The 17,353-nt window shown below is 45.0% G+C and overlaps 1 protein-coding gene across 1 annotated transcript in view; it reads right to left on the minus strand.

Annotated features, from left to right (window-relative positions):
• The window catches only part of LOC136369997 (sphingosine-1-phosphate transporter SPNS2-like), a 134,176-nt gene that overhangs the window by 22,295 nt on the left and 94,528 nt on the right, over nucleotides 1–17,353 (minus strand). Inside the window, exons 9-10 of the mRNA XM_066333172.1 lie at nucleotides 15,133–15,198; nucleotides 7,969–8,067 (exon numbers count right to left, since the gene is read on the minus strand). Coding sequence (XP_066189269.1) covers nucleotides 7,969–8,067; nucleotides 15,133–15,198 — 165 coding nt within the window. The remainder of the gene's footprint in view (nucleotides 1–7,968; nucleotides 8,068–15,132; nucleotides 15,199–17,353) is intronic.

Consider the following 17,353-nt stretch of genomic DNA (forward strand, 5'->3'; position numbering starts at 1 on the left):
TTCCATTTAATTCCCTCCCCAATGTCTTCATCACTTAACTCTAGAATTTTATCAGGTTGTATAAAAACACATATATGTTTATATCTTTTTATATGACTGTTAAGAGTCACTGTTCTCTGTTGTTCTGTTCCATTTGGTTACAAACCACCTGCTAAGGCTGCAACTTTGGCATCTCCTCTCAAGAGGACACAGGACATAATTACACACCTAGGCTCCAAGAATGACACACCGTTTGCCAAATGCTCTGCTCTGTACTGCCAGTTTTGGGCTTTCCAGACTCCTGGCAATGACAGCATCCTGAGCTGGCCAACTGTGATTTGGCAAGAGCAAATCAAGCATAATTTTTGGTGTTTTCTCTCTAGCATGAGTAACAAACTGCGGGGGCTGGTGCCAGCCCTGCAGCAGGAGTCATGTGTGGGATTCCTTTCCTTTGTTCCTCCAGCTGGGAGGTGGCAAAAGCTTCAGAGCAGGCATGCAGCATGCGGGGCTGGGAAATCAAGGAGGGAGTCCCGTTGCTGCTCTGCAGTCTAATCATAAGTCTTTGATCCCAGCCGAACTGTGAAAGTTCCTGTCTCCTCCCTCTCTGTGTAGCACAGAGCAAGAGGAATGACTTTGCTAAATAAACCTCAGCTTGAGGCGTTTTTACAGAACACGGACAGCGTGTGCCCAGCTGGTGGCAGCCACTTGGCTGGAGTCCAGCTGGAGACAGCTCCTGCCTTCCAGAGAACCAGCAGTGCAGCTGCAACGGGCACCATCCCAACCCCAAAGCCCAACTGTGTCTCCATCTGAGTGCAGGAGACAGCAGAGGAGCAAAGGGAACGTTCTTCACTTGGGAAGTACAGGTGTGTGCTTTGGAACGGGGCACAGGCCATGGATGGATACAGGAGACACCAAGGTGGGCTGGAGCCCAAGGAAGGCATCTGGATTCCATGTTCTGCCTCTCCTGAACAGTCTGGGTAAATTAACTGATTTATTAATTACACAGCATAATGGTAACAACATCTCTGAAATCACCATTTCATTTTCTCTCTCTCATTGCTGAGTAAATATCTCAATTCCTCTGCAGTTGGCTTCTCTAAACATTCTGATGTTGCCACTTGGGCACAAATCCTGCTACATACAAAGGGTATTTCTGGCAGAAATATCTGATTTCCATGATTACCAGTTTGATACAAAGCAGGTTCTCCCTGGTTGATCACTTTAGTACAGTTCCTTAACACAGTATTCCCTGGAACCCCCCAGTGGTTTGGCATCCACCCACTCTGAAGTCACTGTGGATGTGAAAGGTTTCTTTAGTTTTCTAAAAAAATGGAATATAAATGCAAATGAAGCTGAGAAAGCAAAACTGAAGGATTTTATAAAGTAAACAATTTGCTGGGCCTGGGGGTGGAGCAGAAGCATTTACACTGTGACAAATGGCATGAGGAACACTCTAAAATAAAAGGAAGTAAACCTGTTTTTTTTTAATGATATTTTCCCTCTCCTAGGATGACCAGGCTGCATTAAATACATAGTGCTACCTTGAAAAAGGCTACAATAAATTAAGATGCTCCATAGAGATGCTGCTTGCTCTGCCAGGACATGGACTTGGTACGTCTGGGGGTCAGAGAAATTTGCCCTGGAGAGGGTTGAAAGTCTCTTTCCTTCAAGTCATTAACTGCCTTTCTCTCTGGTCTGGTCTGCCCAGGGCTTTTCTAAGTTAAGACTGGACTTTCTCTGATCCCAGAGAGAGATGCCTCATACCACAGGGAATGTGAAGGAACTCCCATGCCAGGGCTCAGGTACATGAACCATGTAGAAACAGGTCTGTGGCACAGCACCTTTAGCAGCATCCCTGTCCCCACCTCTCCTGGCAGCATGGGCCCCTTCCCTGTCCGTATATTCCATGAAAACAAAGTAATTCCCAGTGTTGGAGATAATCTGGACACATTCTGAAAGGTGCTCAGCACCATGGAAACTGCCCATCTTGGGAGTGTGCAGGATCCTTGGCAGCTCAGAGGAAGAAAATATTTATTTAAGGAGGTTTTCAGTGCACAGAGGAGTGACAGAGCAGATGAGACGCTTGAAATACTTGAGTGCAACAACGACCTGCTTTGGATTTCTGGGCTTTCTCTAAGGGGATACTTCCACCTACATTAAACATTTATCAAAAATACTGAGAACCTGTACATCTAACAAAGTCCTGAACAGGACAGATGCACAGAGCTCTGAAAAAACACCAAAAGCAGGCTGTGAACCCTTGGCACAGAGTATCTTAGAGGTGGGAAGTAATTTGGTATTTTATTGGCAGACTTATATCTTATCTGTTCCTGAGTCATCAGAAGTGGGAAGTTTGTTAGCTCGGTGCAATGAGGAGATCAGTCCCATGAGAACTGGTCTCCAGGTGGTTAATTCTCCTCTAATTTTGCAGCTGACAGGTATGTCAAAGATTTAGTCTTTCAGTGCACTATGAAAATGGCTTTTAATTATTCAGGACCAGAGAAATCCTCAACTTAAAGTCACTGCTTGAAGAACCACGTAATAAAGATCAGGAGCTGGAGGTTCTCATGCTCACATTATTTCCCTGGCCAGCACAGCAGATGTTCAGACTAGCCAGGCCAATTCCATTTCACCCCCCACAGGATGGGTCACACACAACATGGGTCTGGGGAAAGGTCCCTGCAGGAGGAGGGATGCCATCAGGGTTACACCACACCTGTCAAGCAGCTGGGACTTGGTAAAGAAAGAACAATAAAACCCATAAATGTGCATCACATTTTATCTCCCAGCTCTGTCAGGTGATGGGAGATGCTGCTTATACAGACTCATGTGCACTATATCAGAACATGCTGCAAAAGGCAACAAGACAGAGACCTCTGTTCCATCCTCAGCCCCACGAGAGCAGTGGAACATCTCCTGATGGTCCATGAAATGGACAGTGGGGCCAGGAGAGTATTTTGCATGTTTTTGTTACAGGACATTCCTGCCTTTTTGACCTGAAGTTCCTCTCCCAGCCTGCCTTGGCAGGAGAGACAGGACTGTGCAAGCACCAGCAAACACCTCATGGGGCATATTTGAGGGGTGGCTGCATGGCTCAGACAGGGACAGGACCCCCAGACTGCAGCATCCCATCCCAACCATCCACTTTATTGCAATACCCTGCTTTTAAGTCAGACAAGAAGTGGATTTGACTCCCAATGGGCTGTGGCCTGTTTTAGTCTAGCAAACTAAAATGTAAAAAGTGTTCTTCCAGTGTAAGTCTGTCCTACTCTGAAGCAGCCATAGGTTTTTAAACCATAAAATATGAATTTTAAATCACAATACATGCATTCTGCTTTCTCAGGCAGGCAAGTCCTTACACACAGAGTTACTTTCTATACAGATAGACTTGGTTAGGTGAACGCTTTCAAACCAAATCAACAAAAAGGCTGTTTCAAACTGGGCCAAGACGCTGTGAAATCTGCACCTCCAGTTATAACTTTCACTAAAAAAGTGTCTTAATTGCTGCATTTACTACAGTTTTTCTTGCCTTGGCCCTAATGAAATGCTGATCTGCCTGCCCTGATACTCTGCACCAGGGATAATTAACACTGCTCTGCTAACTACATGCTAAAAGAAGGTCATTAGTATTCTTGCTGCTTAAATAGCTCATTAGATTTATCAACCTGCTCACAGGAAAGCTGGGGAAGGGAGAACAGTGAAGGGTGCCAAAGGCTCCCACAGCCCAGCTGGCAGGGAATGGCTGGAGATGGTGTCCTTCCAGTAAAACTGAAACAGCCCAGGAGGGCAGGAGAGATGGGAACCACCACCAGAGGGGTCCAGGGAGTTTTAGCCCACCAAAAGGTGCTCAGGGAGGAGAGCCACCTCTGGCACTCTAGAACACTCTCCTCACAGGCTGATGTTGCCAGGTGACAGGGAGATACAGACTGTGGTTTTCATCCTCAGACCTGATGAACAGAGAATATGAGAGAGAGTTTAGGCAGGCAGGAGAGCAGCCAGCAGCAGGGCAGTGAGGACAGAGTGCCCACAGCACAAGTGGGCACTGCAGTGCCTGCAGCAGGTCCTCTGGGCATCACAGAGGCAAGGCAAGGCTGGAAGAGGAAAGTGCTCAGGCAGGAAGCAAATTACAAACTTGGAGGAAGGAAAGAAGAAGTCCCAAGCCACAGCCATGACATAAAAACCCACTTTGGCCTGTATTCAGATTTCCAGAAGCAGAAGAGCAGTCAAGAAGGGGAGGGGGACACAAGAAGAAGGATGCTGTAAACCCTGAGCAGAGAAAACAGGTTCATGCCTGTGCACAGATGGACACACAGCATGGACTGACAGTTGTTTTATTTTAAAGGGCAACCAAGATCAAAGCAGAAATAGTGAGACAAAGAGCTGGAGTTGTGATGCAGCCTGAGAGGAGTTAACTATTTCTCATGCTGCTGCCACCTCTCTCCACTTGCTCTTCTGAGCCTGAAATGCTGTCCTGGGCAGCAGTTGAAGACCTTTATCTGATACTCAACATTAATGGTGGGATTTGGGGCATTTCACCGTAACATCCCTGTGCTCCAGCAGTCGTGTCTGCATAGTGGGAGTGGTCAGAGACAAAAGCACTGCACATATTTGGGTGTAATGCACTGAGCAGGTGAGATTTCTCACCAACTGCCTCAAGAATAAAGTGTGGAGTGACACTGGAACTGTTAAAAAGGAATTATTTAAATTCTACAGTTTGGTTACCTACCACAAAGGTCTTGAAAAAAGTTACAGCTCTCTAGGAATAAAAGCTGTCTCATCTACTGAAATACTGCAGCAGTGCCTATTCTTATTTGGAAATGAACAGGCAGTGCTGATTTACAGTAATTGATCTCAGAGCTTGCCACGTAGTGAAGCTTTATGCAAATTACAGCTGCCACCCTAAAGCTGTATTTGCATAACTCCTTTGTAAGTCAATCTTAAGCCTTTTTACCATAATAAAAGTTATCAATATTTAAAGAGACAGGAAAAATAGCCACACATATGTGCTCTCTGCCACTTAGCTTTTCAGCACTAATGTGTATTTGCTGCTGTGGGAGGTTTAAGGAGCTGCAGTGCAGGATTTGGAATGGGGAGAAGTTACAGCAAGTCTGAGTGTGACCTTGAGCTCTCAGAACACAGCACAGAGCACAGCAGCAATTGCACACCTGAGGCTGTGGCTGATCAGCACCTTCTATGTTCCACACGGGCATTTTAAGATCAATACAACATTTATTGGCATCCAGCAGAGACAATTGCCTGCCTCAGCTCACTCCTACAAGGACAAGGGTCACCAGGTCTTTATTAAGAGCATTGTTAGAGGGAATCTCACTATAAACTCACCAAAGCCATGTAGGATTCCAGCCATGTTTGATCAAAGCACTGATCATTTAATGAGGGAATTCAGGGGGATTCTAAGCAGTTGGAAGACACAGCAGAGCTCCAGGATCCCAAGTGAACCCAAGTGATCAGGAAAATGAGTTTCACCCATTCCTGAGCCTGCCTGTGTCTGCAGCTCACAGAATCACAGGATCATTGAGGTTGGAAAAGGCCTCTGAGATGATCAAGTCCAACCTATGACTGAATAAAAAACCAGACCAGAGCACAGAGTGCCACGTCCAGTCATTCCTTGGACACCTCCAGGGCTGTCTGCTGCTCTCCTTCAAAACCTACCCCTGCTCTTGGTCTGCCTCTCTCTGAAGAGTCTGGAGTCACAGCAGTGGGAGTTGATGCCCTCAGGGTGGGGATTCTCAGAAGGACTGTGGGAATCAGGTTCCCAAATTTCCCTTAAACCCAGCAGGAGTAGGTTACTCAGCCCTCCCAGACTGCCTTGAAAATCCTGGTCAGAATCTGAGCCCCTTCTGCCCCCTGCCCAGGTGGGGTTTCAGTGCTGTAGGAAGGTCTCCATCCTGCACTGCAGCTGGACAGTTCTTGTGGTTTTTAATACCTGGGTTCTGTGCTTGCCTTAGCTCTGGTGCAGAAGTTGGCTGTCCTTTCACTTTAAATAGTATTTTCCTGTGTTATGTGGAGCTGGAGCTGATCTTTCACTCCTGGTAGCAGAGGGAGGATGAGTCAGCCCAGCCAGGAAAGAGGCTGCACAAAGGGATGCTGGCTCCTTCCATGACATGAGTGCTTCACTCCTCCTCTTCTGCACAGAGCCTTGGACCTGCATCACCTCCTCCCATATCACAACTGCCCAACAATTACAGCATTAGAGGAGGATAATCCAAAATAGTAACAAATATGTTCCCAGTCTAAAGAAAGCCTAATGAAGCTATTAAATTGAGGGTATACATGTTTCAGCCAAGATTCCTTAAGTAACTCACAACTTGCTTGATCTCTGCATACCAGGAGGCAAGGCAAGGTTGTTATTTCTACAACCAAAGACCTTTTATTTTTTAATCTATGACATTGAAGAGCCCCAGGCAACTTTCAAGAATAATTGCAATCATTCAGGGTCTGAGGTATTCCCCCTGGACATCCCTTTTATGTGAGGAAAAGGATGAACATGCAGCAGTCACCTGAGGCAGCCTGGCCTGCCCCTGCCCTGCCTGGCTCCTTCTCCTCTCCCACATCACCTACCCTGCATGAAGCAGCCTCTCCTGCAATTCCTTTGTTCTTGCCACCTTCAAATAACTTCTAAAATAAGATCCTTTCTCCCCAGGTACCCAGAACACTGAAGTAAATAAAGAGTTAAGCTAAATTGTGCATTTTTATTCTCCTGAGAGATTTCTCATTTCTTTGGTCTTCTCAGTCTTATCTCCATCTGCCTTTTCTGTGTGCTTCAGAGGGCTACAAAGCAGCCACAGCATTGCCACTCAAAAGTAAACATTTATGTTTATTTAAACAGATATACTCACAAAATTAAACCTATAAAAATAAATATGTGTAGCTACACACACTGGTGTCTCCAGGATGAATAGATGAGCAATGATGGTTGTAAAAAATAACAAAGCCCCACAGCAGCCAGCAGCTGTGTCTGAGCTGCAGGAGCACATCAAAGCCCTGTCTCTCAGGTGATGGGACCAGTGAAGATCCCAGTTACATCCCTGGGTAGCAGCACTTTCAACACATCAGCAGCAGGGTCACTTAGGGATTTCTGTGGAAGCTACTGTATTTTATAAATGATGAACTGTGATCTCTGAAACTCCATGCATCAAACCCCACTGGAGGAAAAAGACACTTCCCCAGTGCATCCAGATTTCTTTTCCTCATTACATTTCCCAGGCTTTTTATTTTCAACTGTGAATGTTCTCTGACTGCCAGATTTTGGAGCTGGGTCTCTTGCTCTGTTCTGCAGTAGGATAATGGTGGCATAGGAAGGGAGATCCCCACCTAGACCAAGGTCAGCCACTGAAGCAGTCACAGAAAGGAGCCCAAAGTGAACACCCCAGGAAGGAATACAAATAAAACCCCCTGGCTGGGCACTGCCCAGGCTCCCCAGGGAATGGTCATGGCCCCAAGGCTGCCAGAGCTCCAGGGGCATTTGGACAATGCTCCCAGGCACAGGCTGGGATTGCTGGGGGGGTCTGTGCAGGGCCAGGAGATGGAATGGATGATCCTTGTCAGTCCCTTCCAGCCCAGAATATTCTGTGGTTCTATGATTTACTATCATACAAACCAGGTATAGCTGTGTGTTGCTGCCCATAAACAGGCATTTGGTTTCTGAGGTTAATTAACAGCTAAACACACACATTACCCTTCCAACCTAATTCCTATCAGTCCCATGTCCACACCACTCTCTCTTTTCAGAGCTGTCTGTGAGTTTTATAAACACCTTACGCTAAAAAGATGTGGGAGTTTATTTCCCCCACCCAAACAGTCCCCCCTGGTCTGAACTGCAGGTAAAAAAAGAAGTTGCACTTCTCTGCAGCACTTCCCATTCTGCTGACAAACACAGGCCTTCCTTCCCAGCAGGATCTAACCTGGCATTTCAGATGAGCAGGTCAGAAACAAGAGCAAACCCTGCCAGAGCCTGCTGTGAGCACTTACAAATCCAATGAGATAAGGACTGCCAGCATCTCCCAGGAGGTGTGAAGTGAAACTCTGCAAGGCCACTGCGGTTGCACGGCGAGTTGGAATGACCACGTACTGCAAAGGAGGGGAAAGAAACAAAAACAGGTAAAGAAGCTGAAATAAGAACCTGCCCATCTGTCTTGTACTGCTCAGTTTATGCCCAGGGCAGCAGAGAACAAACCAGCCACCCCAGACAGAGGCACTGGCCAGTCCATGGCTGGCTCAGGCCACTTGAAGCCTCAGATCCTTCCCTGCTCTGGGGTTTTCCTGTTGGCAGGTGCTGAGGGAAGGGAGCTCTGCCCACTCTGCTCCACTCTCAGCAGTGTTTGGGCTATCAGCTTTGCCCACAAGACACTTTGCTGTTGCTCCTCAGACTGTGTTTTGCTTTGCTGGTAGGGGGAATGAAATTTAAAGTTGCTCAACACCATCAGCCTTCCAATCAAGGGCTGTGCTGTAACCTGGGATATTTGGGTTACTCCATAACAAGAGTTATTTTGTTTTCTAAACCATCAACAATCCACATCAGTATGAAAGGTACAGTCACACATCCTCCCTTCCCACTCCATCTCTAGCCACTTTACATTTACCCCCAAAATCCGTGATTCCATTTGTGAAAAGTGACAAAGTCACGTTAGGGAAATTTCCCATACCGTATTCCAAGATAGTGTATTTTGGTCTCCACTCCTCTAATAGGACATGACACCCTTAGCCAGGTCATGCAGAATCAGTCAGATTACACAGGAGCAGTGGAAAACACAAATTACTTCCCCATGAAGGGACTAGAGCTCACAGATAACAGAGCCCTAACCATGGAAGGGGGTGAAAAATTAAAAAATAAAAAAACCCAGCAATGCTCTGTCCTGTAGAATGACCTTAATTTCACACTACACTTTTTAGAGGCAGAAGAAAGTAATTGTCTCTTGCATAAATTGTTAAAGACGCTGGCTATGGACATCTGCATCAAGTCCACATATCCTAGTTTATGAATTGATCCTGTCTTGATTTAAAGGCTGGAAGTAATGAAGAATTCAATAGGTCTCTAAATCCAAGTGAGCATTGTTTCTGCCTGTAAGCACTGAATCTCACTGTGCCTTTTCCTGGGGCTGTGACAGGAATGACTCTTGTTCAGCTCTTTGGACACCATGGTCCCTTTTATTTATCCACATTCTCTCTGATGGGCTGCCTTCAGTCTTCCTTTAGAAGTCCTGCCTTGCCAGGATCCTTGCAATCCTTTCCCAAAGTAATTCATTATTTAAATGTGACATTTCAGGAGTGGCCTGTGCCCAGGCAGAGATCCAGATATCCTTTACCTGAACTGACTGGCAGGGAGGACTCACTCAGGGCACAGAACTAAAGTACATTGCAGTGCTTGAACTGTTCCTCACAGGGAAGGGGAGTTGCCCTGTCTGCAGTGGGAAGAATCACCATAAGAACCAGAAGCAAAAGAAAGAACATTGAGAAAATCCATGCTGAAAGAGGAAGTGATGCCTATTTAAAATTATCATCTTGCTTCTAGCACAGACAATTCCGAATTATGGGTAAAATTGGATTACATGCTTTTCCCTAAAGTTTACCCTGTGTATTAAGATGACCTGCCAGTTCCTTCATCCCTGCTTTGCCAAAGCTGCAAATGCACACTGCTAATGCACTTTCATGCCACATGTTAAACAGACACTCTGCTCAACTTCTGTTGTGCAACAGAAGAGCAAGAGATGTTCAGGTCCAGAGCAGCTGCCCAGCTGTGGATGTCTTCCTTTTGCATCCAGGAACTCAGAACATCACTTGAAGAAAAAAATCCCAAAAGGAAAATTAGCTCCAAACCTCATTAGAGACACAGAAATGTGCTGAAGGTCAGGATGTGAACAGTAGGAGAGCCCCAGAATCCATTCCCACTCCCCAAAGAGGGAGATAATGGATGCAATCTGGATAGACCAGACAGAAGAAAAGGAAAATTAAGAGTGAGTTATTTTTGTTCTTCCCACTTGGCCCAGTTCACACAGGGGCAGTGGAGAGGCATTCTGCAAGAGCTCTTTGGGAAAGGGCATCTGAGTAGATAAAGTGAAATTCTGCCTAAGTCAAGAGTTGTGCACAAATGTGAAATACGAAACCTAAAATATTTTCTTTCTGTAAAGTTTATGTTAATCTGGATTAACATAACGTTTATGTTTATCTGGAGAAAAAAACCTCCCTGGTTCTGGATTCTATCCATTTGTGTAGCAAAAGGACAAAAGAAATGGCACATTTATTAAAGTTTTACCACTTTCACGGTGTGGCAGTGAATTGATGCTAATTAGAGGAGGAAATCTTAGTGATACCTGTATCATATGTGTGCATGCATATATCAATATTTATACACATGAATACACACTTATATTTGATAGAATTTTGCATGTGAGCTTGCATATTATGCAAATATAGTTTTGCAAGTAAGAGTACAGTTTTCAGCTTAACTGAAGAAGTTATTGGTGGCTAAAATACCATGAAGTGCTACAACTTGGTATATTTGGTATGAAATTCAAGACACAAACATCCCCATCAAAGAAAAATCCAATATGTAGCAAGCAAATGAGCATGACCTCCCTGAAAAACATATTGGAAAGACAAAAAAGAGCTTAAACCAGCACCTCCAAAACCCAAAAAACCAGTATACTCCACCCTATCCCTGCTTGAAAAACATTTTGTTCTGATGGACAGGAAGCAGTTGGTAGCAAACATCTTCTTTTCTTGGAAGACAGAAGTAAATTACAACTCTAAATGGGCATCTCAATACCAAAATAGAGCGAAATTCAAACCCTCCATGGCCTGGTTTGGACATCCCACAGCAGCCAGGGCGGAAGGCTGTGGGATGTCCTGGCTCAGCCCTGATCCCAGGTTCAGAGCAGCACAGAGGATGGGCAGGGTGGCTGACCAAGCAGCTCTGGAAACCTCTGCTCTTTAAATAGAGGTTCAGAAAGGCCAGGGATTACTGCTGACATCTCCTTCCTGTGATGAAACCAGCAGGAGTTGGTCTGGAAAAAGTTTATGGGGAAAGCCAAGGAGAGATCACCCTTCTCTCAGGAAAAGGCCAAGTGCCAAAGAGGTAAATTCTGATGTTTATGTCTAAGCTTTAATAGAAGCTACTCCTTCAAGCACTCTGCTGCCCTTTCTGGGTCAGGACAATTCACATGGGCCTCTTTCAGCACCAAAGACAAAGAAAACATGAACTAACACTGTTCCAGCCACTGACAGAACCTGGAAACAGCTCAGTTGTCCCTGCTGTTCTGAAAAGGGAAAGGCTGGGATCCAGAGAGACCCTCCACAAAAGCCAGGCAGACACTGTCTAAAGCAAATGCTCCTCAATGAAGTGAAAGGAGGCTGCTGTGGTTTCCAGTTCCCAGCACACCAAGGAGCAGAACACCTCCACCTGCAGCCCTTGGATGGTTTGGAGTGGGCTCATTCTCAGGCATTCCTCAGCCAGCCTTCAAATCTAACCTGCAACACTTGGAGTATTGTGTGGAGGCACTCAGAGAAGCAACAAGAACCTCTGGAAATGCAATTTATCTTTGGCTATAAAAATAGGGCAGCATTTTGTACTAAATAAATACCAGGGTTTTATTTTTAGGGAAGGTAATCAGAATAAAAGCAACATTCCTACATGCCTATGGCACAGCTGAGCACCAGTCTGTGCCTGTTTCAAGCCTAAAGGAAGACTGACTTTACAACAAAACATCAAAGCAGCTCCTCCATGGCAGGTCATGACCATTTAGAAAAAACTAATGTTTTAAAAGGAAACAGAAATATGCAGCGCAATTTTTTTTTTTTTTTTTTTTTTTTATGAATGTCAGGACTATGGATAAACTGGAGCATGGCTTTTCTCAGCAAAGACCTAAAGAGACTGTGATGGAAATAGAGGCACTTTAAATTGCTTCGTAGCTCTTACACAAAAATTCCAAGCCCCTGTCCATCATCTCTGGTTTTGAGATGTGGTATGGAGGAAACTCCCACTATTAGCATCAGGTTCCCAAAAAGCCCCACACACTGCACATGTCTGAGTGTTACACATTTGCCTGCTGCACTGAAGCTCATTCATTACTGCTGTTACGAGGCAGTTTTAATGCTGCTTTGGGGTTCTGGTAATTCTAAGGCCAATTTGCAAAGATGGCTGATGAAATCTGCTTCATAATTAGCGAGCTCCATACAAAACATCCCTCCTTTCCCCAAGCACCATCTGAGCATGTGCCTGGGAGGAGATATGGAGAGTTGTGCTCAGGAGAATAAGACCTGTTTTGTACAAATTTGCATTCGGAGCAAATATCAGCCTTTCAGCATCTCAGGCAGTGCAGAGCTCTGCAGCACTGACAGTTTATCAGAGCCAGCACTTGGCACCTTGGACTGCAGAAAAGCCCAGGAGCTGAGCTCCAGCCCTTCTGCAGGAGGAGCAGTGGATGCAATGCAAGCACAGAGCTAGGAAGAGCCAACAATTAAATTGGAAGATAATAAGCAAACATCCTTTGTTTTGCCACGGAAATAAAACTTGCAAAACCCTCTGGAGGTCCTTAACAACTTGCCCAAAAGGATTCTTAAGCAAGTCATGGGATCTGTAAATCTTGGGAGAGCTGTGAGAATTCATCTGGGATGCAGTTTTCAAAAAGCCTCACTCCTGGCATAATGAAATCAGCAAGAGCAGTGTTCAGCCAGTATTGAGAGCTTTTATCCATGAAAACAGGGTAATATTTATGTATAGGATGAAAGTGTTGTTAAGCTTACGCTAATAATGCTTTTAAACTCCTTCCCAGCCTCAGGCAAGAACAGACACACTTCTGATTACACCAAATAAATAGTAATCAGTCAAATTAATTTGCCAAACATATAAAGTGCATCTGCTAAATCATTTCCATATCTTTCTCTGGCAAGGACCTCCCACCCAGCTGTCTGTCAAACGTGGCTGTGGCTCTCACCTACTGACAGCCTGAGCCCCCTCTCCTCCCCTGTGTGATCTGTCTGCCCTTCAGCCTGGCAGCTTCCAGCCCTGGCCTCATCTAAGTGCTGTTTGCATTTACTTCTTTAAAACTTTCACACCTCCACCCATGCTAATGCATCAAGCTGGGCATTCTATACAGCACTCAGTTCATTTTCCTGAACAGACCAGAGGACAGTGAGCTGAAAAGTTGGCAGCAATTACCAAAATCCATGTTTTAACACTGCTTTAGTTTCTTTCCCGTGTTTTGGAAAATTGAACTGTTATTTTCAATCATTTCCTACAGAACTCCTTTGCACTAAAGTAACATAAATAACTGCAAATGCATCCCTACAAAATGCAGCTGACTATAGGATGCTGGTAAGACAGATGGCAAATCCTATAAAAGCTGTTAAAAAGCTACAGGATATTGAAGTCACATTGAAACCAACACAAAAAACCTCTGTAATTAAATGGGACAGTGATGGCAGCCCTCAATACCCTTGATATAACAGAGCAGTTGGTTGGAAATATCTTTTGGGGTTACCTTGAGAAAACACAGGTCAAATTTCAGGTCTGTCTCTGGCACAGATTTTCTGGAGGACCTGGAACATGTCTGATAGGATCTTCCCTCCTGGCAGCTGGGACCACCTCAGCCGAGCCCTTACCTTTGCCAGCCAGTGTTAAGAAGGACATAAACCAGCTGCAATTTAAACCTCTCCACTAATTCTGAGTGGAGAGAACTGGGATTGCTCCTGGGAACACCACAGCCAGGGGCAGGATGTGACAGGAAGCTGTGGCAGGAGGCAGAGGCAGGAATGAGCAACTCCACATATTGTACTGTAATTTCTGCCTCAGCACAGCTGTCCCCAGGCTGCACATCTGTGCAAGTGTTGAGATAGCACATTATGAATGGCCACAGCAGTCTTGACCTCAGCACAAGCTGCAAAAGCCCGTGGTAGCCCCAGGGAAGTTCCACAGAGCTCTGTCCCACCACAGCTGACCTGGCAGGAGGGACCATGGGGATGAAAAGCCATCCAGGGCTAGCAGAGTGCACTGACAACCTTTGTTTCTCTGTGCTTTACCTTCCCTGGGAGGAGCGGATTTAACCACCCCACCTCTCAGAGCGTTCCCTGCACAAAATGAGTGAGACACAGCAAGTCCATCAGGCAGTGATGGCAACTGCAGAGCTACCTTAAAATATAAACACAACCTTCAACTTCAACATAAACAGAACTTAAGCAGAGGCTTGAAGTCCTTTGCTGAATCAATATATCAACACCATTATCTTTACATCTAAGAATACTGAGGCCGATTGTTTCCTTACTGATGTTTGCATAACCAACAAACACAAGCCAAGGGAGTTTTCTATTGATGCCAGACTGATATTTTTAGTTCTGTCAACAAGCTGACAAAAGACCTCAGGAAGGTCCTGTAATGGTTCTGTGCCTTTCTTTTCATACAGTTAGCAACACCTCCTTCACAACAGGGTTTCAACATACATTATGTTTGATGGGCTCTGATGGAAACCTCTACAAAACATGCAGAGCTCTTAAACAAATGTCCAGACTATTTCATGTGAAAACGGGGCTGCTGAGGTCAGCTTGCTGGTTTGAAAGACTTAAAAAGCTCTGTGGTGGAGAAAGAATGGAAAATGAAGGACATGAGTTGAAAAAGCCCTGACAGTTTCCTCTTGGACAAGGTGGACATAGTCCAAAAAATTCTTTATACTTTCTTTTCCTCTCTGCTTTCCCAGAGGTGGGTTTCTATTGTGTATGTGTTGAATGGTAGGTAGATGGGCTGCCTTTGTGGTCAGAGGAGGGGTGGAGGGATTTCCTATTGCAGAACAAAGCTGAATTATTGATAAAAAAGCCCACAAACGTTGCTGACCGTTGGGAAACGCTGCCTGAATTCTGTGCATGTGGGGTTTTGCACAAACACTTAAAATTTTGGGAAATTACTGGAATTCAGAAATGTTGTCCTTTCTGGACATCTCCCCCTGGTGCTCAGAACAAAGGACAAAAAGGATCTTTTTTCTTTCTTTCTCCCTATGTCACTTTTCAGTAAGCAAAAATAAAATAACGAAAACCCGAATAGGCTGAAGCAGGGAGTAGGATCTGGAAGAAATTGTGAACTTCAGGTTGTTCTTTCAAGTTGACAAACTGCTCTGAGCACAGAAAGATGCTGTTCCAGAGTGCACTCACCATTAGTATGTCTGCTGTGATAGCCCAGTTTGAAAACAGAAGAGTTTCTCCGATAAAAATGCAAATCTGTTGTAACAAAACACACAAAAAGGAGAAGATTTATTCACTTGACATTCAGAGGAAAAATAACCTGTCACAAACTTTCTGTTGTTGCTTATTTTTCTCATACCTACACAGCACACTCCTTGCTGCTGTTGTGGTTTATCCTGACTATTAACAAACCATAGACTTGTATCAGAGCTCTGGAGGGCTGGCCTGAAATGTTGTTATTGTAAACTAAGTTTATGATCTACAGAGCAGCTAAATTAAAGGCTGACACATTTGATTTTAGAAGAACATGAAAAACCAGCATGAAGAGACAGCCCCAGGCTTGAACACTTAGAATCACAGAATTCTTGAGGTTGGAAAAGCCCTTTAAGGATCATCAAGCCCAACTTGCACTATTCTTTTCTACAAAGCCTGTTAGAAAAGGCAAGAAAGCCACAGTTCCCCAAAGCAGAGCCATTTCCATTCCTGGGAACCAAGTTATGTGTTCAGCTCCGCAGCAAACCAGCTGAGGTTTTCTGTAGAGAACTGTGGAGGATCCCTTCCCTCCCTGACAGCATCACACAGGAATATCTGTCCAGTGGAGACTGGAATTAAGTGTGGGCTTTGCAACAGCAGTGTCTTGTGGTGAAATACAGTCTTTGGCTCTGTGGAGATGTCCAGCAACAGACATTAAAACCCACAGGACTGCAAGAGGGGCAGCTGTGACATGATGTGACCACTGCCACTGTCTTCCCCACACACCAGTTGAGGTTGCCTGAACCCCTCAGATCACCCTGTCACTGCCAGGAATAATTTGCTTTATTTAGCAAGTCTTACACACTGACCTACAGAAGCTTCCTCTATTTGTTTCTAAAACTGTCTGTGTTTCCCAAATATTTTCCCTCCCTATCCCCTTTTTATGTGACTGGATCTGCTTCCTCTGTGATGGTGTTTGAGCCAGTCATTACAGCCCAGCTGGTCACTTAGGAAATCTCTATTTCCACTTTCCCACTGCCCACTGCTCTCCCATTCTCACTGGGAATGACACCTGCCAAGGTGAGAACGCATCCAATAAACCAAAGTGCTGTCAGGAGTGAAGCCACGTGTCCTCTGGGTACCAGATACATCCTCAGACCTGCTCTGAAATCTGTCCTGCTACAGCTTTGCAGCTGCTGTTTGCTGGGGTTCTGGGCCTGGAGAGACCAAACTGAGCTTGGGAACAATGGAATCCCAATTCTGAATGCAGCATCCATGTGCCCTGCCTGCTCCCAGCACTGCAAACAGCAACTGCTTGCCTTGAGCTGATGTGAACTGCACACATTTCAATTGCTACAGGCAGCAAGAACCTGTCCCTCATGCAGGAATTTAGCACAAATCACTGAAATGCTACAAACTTCAGAGCACACCAGTTCTGAGCTGATGAATGTGTATTTCAAGCAATCCATGAAACATGAGATTAATAGGTGGGTACTGGTAAAAGGAAAAGAGGAACAAGAGGAAGATCTAAAAGCAGGAGAGAAGATACTGACATTAAAAAAAGTCTGTCCTTCAGCTGCTGATGGGGGCTTTCAAAAATAAGTTCCCCCACTGCAAAGGGCATGTGAGGATATGTGGCATTTCTGCAGAAAGGAGACTCCAGGGATGCTTACAGCAAATAGGGCAGCCCCAGAGCAGATAACAGCTCCTGAAATGCTCAGGTTTGATTCCTCACACACTCTTTGAAGCTTCATTTTACAGAGACTTCACCTCTACATATACATCTATTTCTGACTCCAGCTGTGCTGTGTAACATCCCTCCATGTCCATTTGATGTCTGATTGCTCATCTGTGCTTTTGTGTTTAAGTGATCAGTTAGCCAATTCTGAGTCCCAAAAACGATAAATTAAGTAGGTTTCAGAGTGGACACACCAGCTGCTCTCACAGCAAGTTCTAAGCAGGTTACAAATGCCTTCCATGGCTGTTTGCAAAGGGTGGATATGTCAATATCTTCATTATTCGTATTTCTCTTTGAAATAGTGGGTAAGACACCCTCAGGTATTCCTGAATCTGGAGCAATTCTAACTCCAGCTCAGCTCTGGACAATATTGATGCCTCAGAAGTAGGCAGGTCACCAACAACATGACAACAGAAAGTCCCTGGGGTTGAGAATAAGATGCTGTAAAAGCTCTCTGGCAAGTTTTTACCCTGAGATTTG

The sequence above is a fragment of the Sylvia atricapilla genome, chromosome 20 (assembly GCF_009819655.1).
Source record: "Sylvia atricapilla isolate bSylAtr1 chromosome 20, bSylAtr1.pri, whole genome shotgun sequence".
In the NCBI taxonomy this organism is placed as follows: Eukaryota; Metazoa; Chordata; class Aves; order Passeriformes; family Sylviidae; genus Sylvia; species Sylvia atricapilla.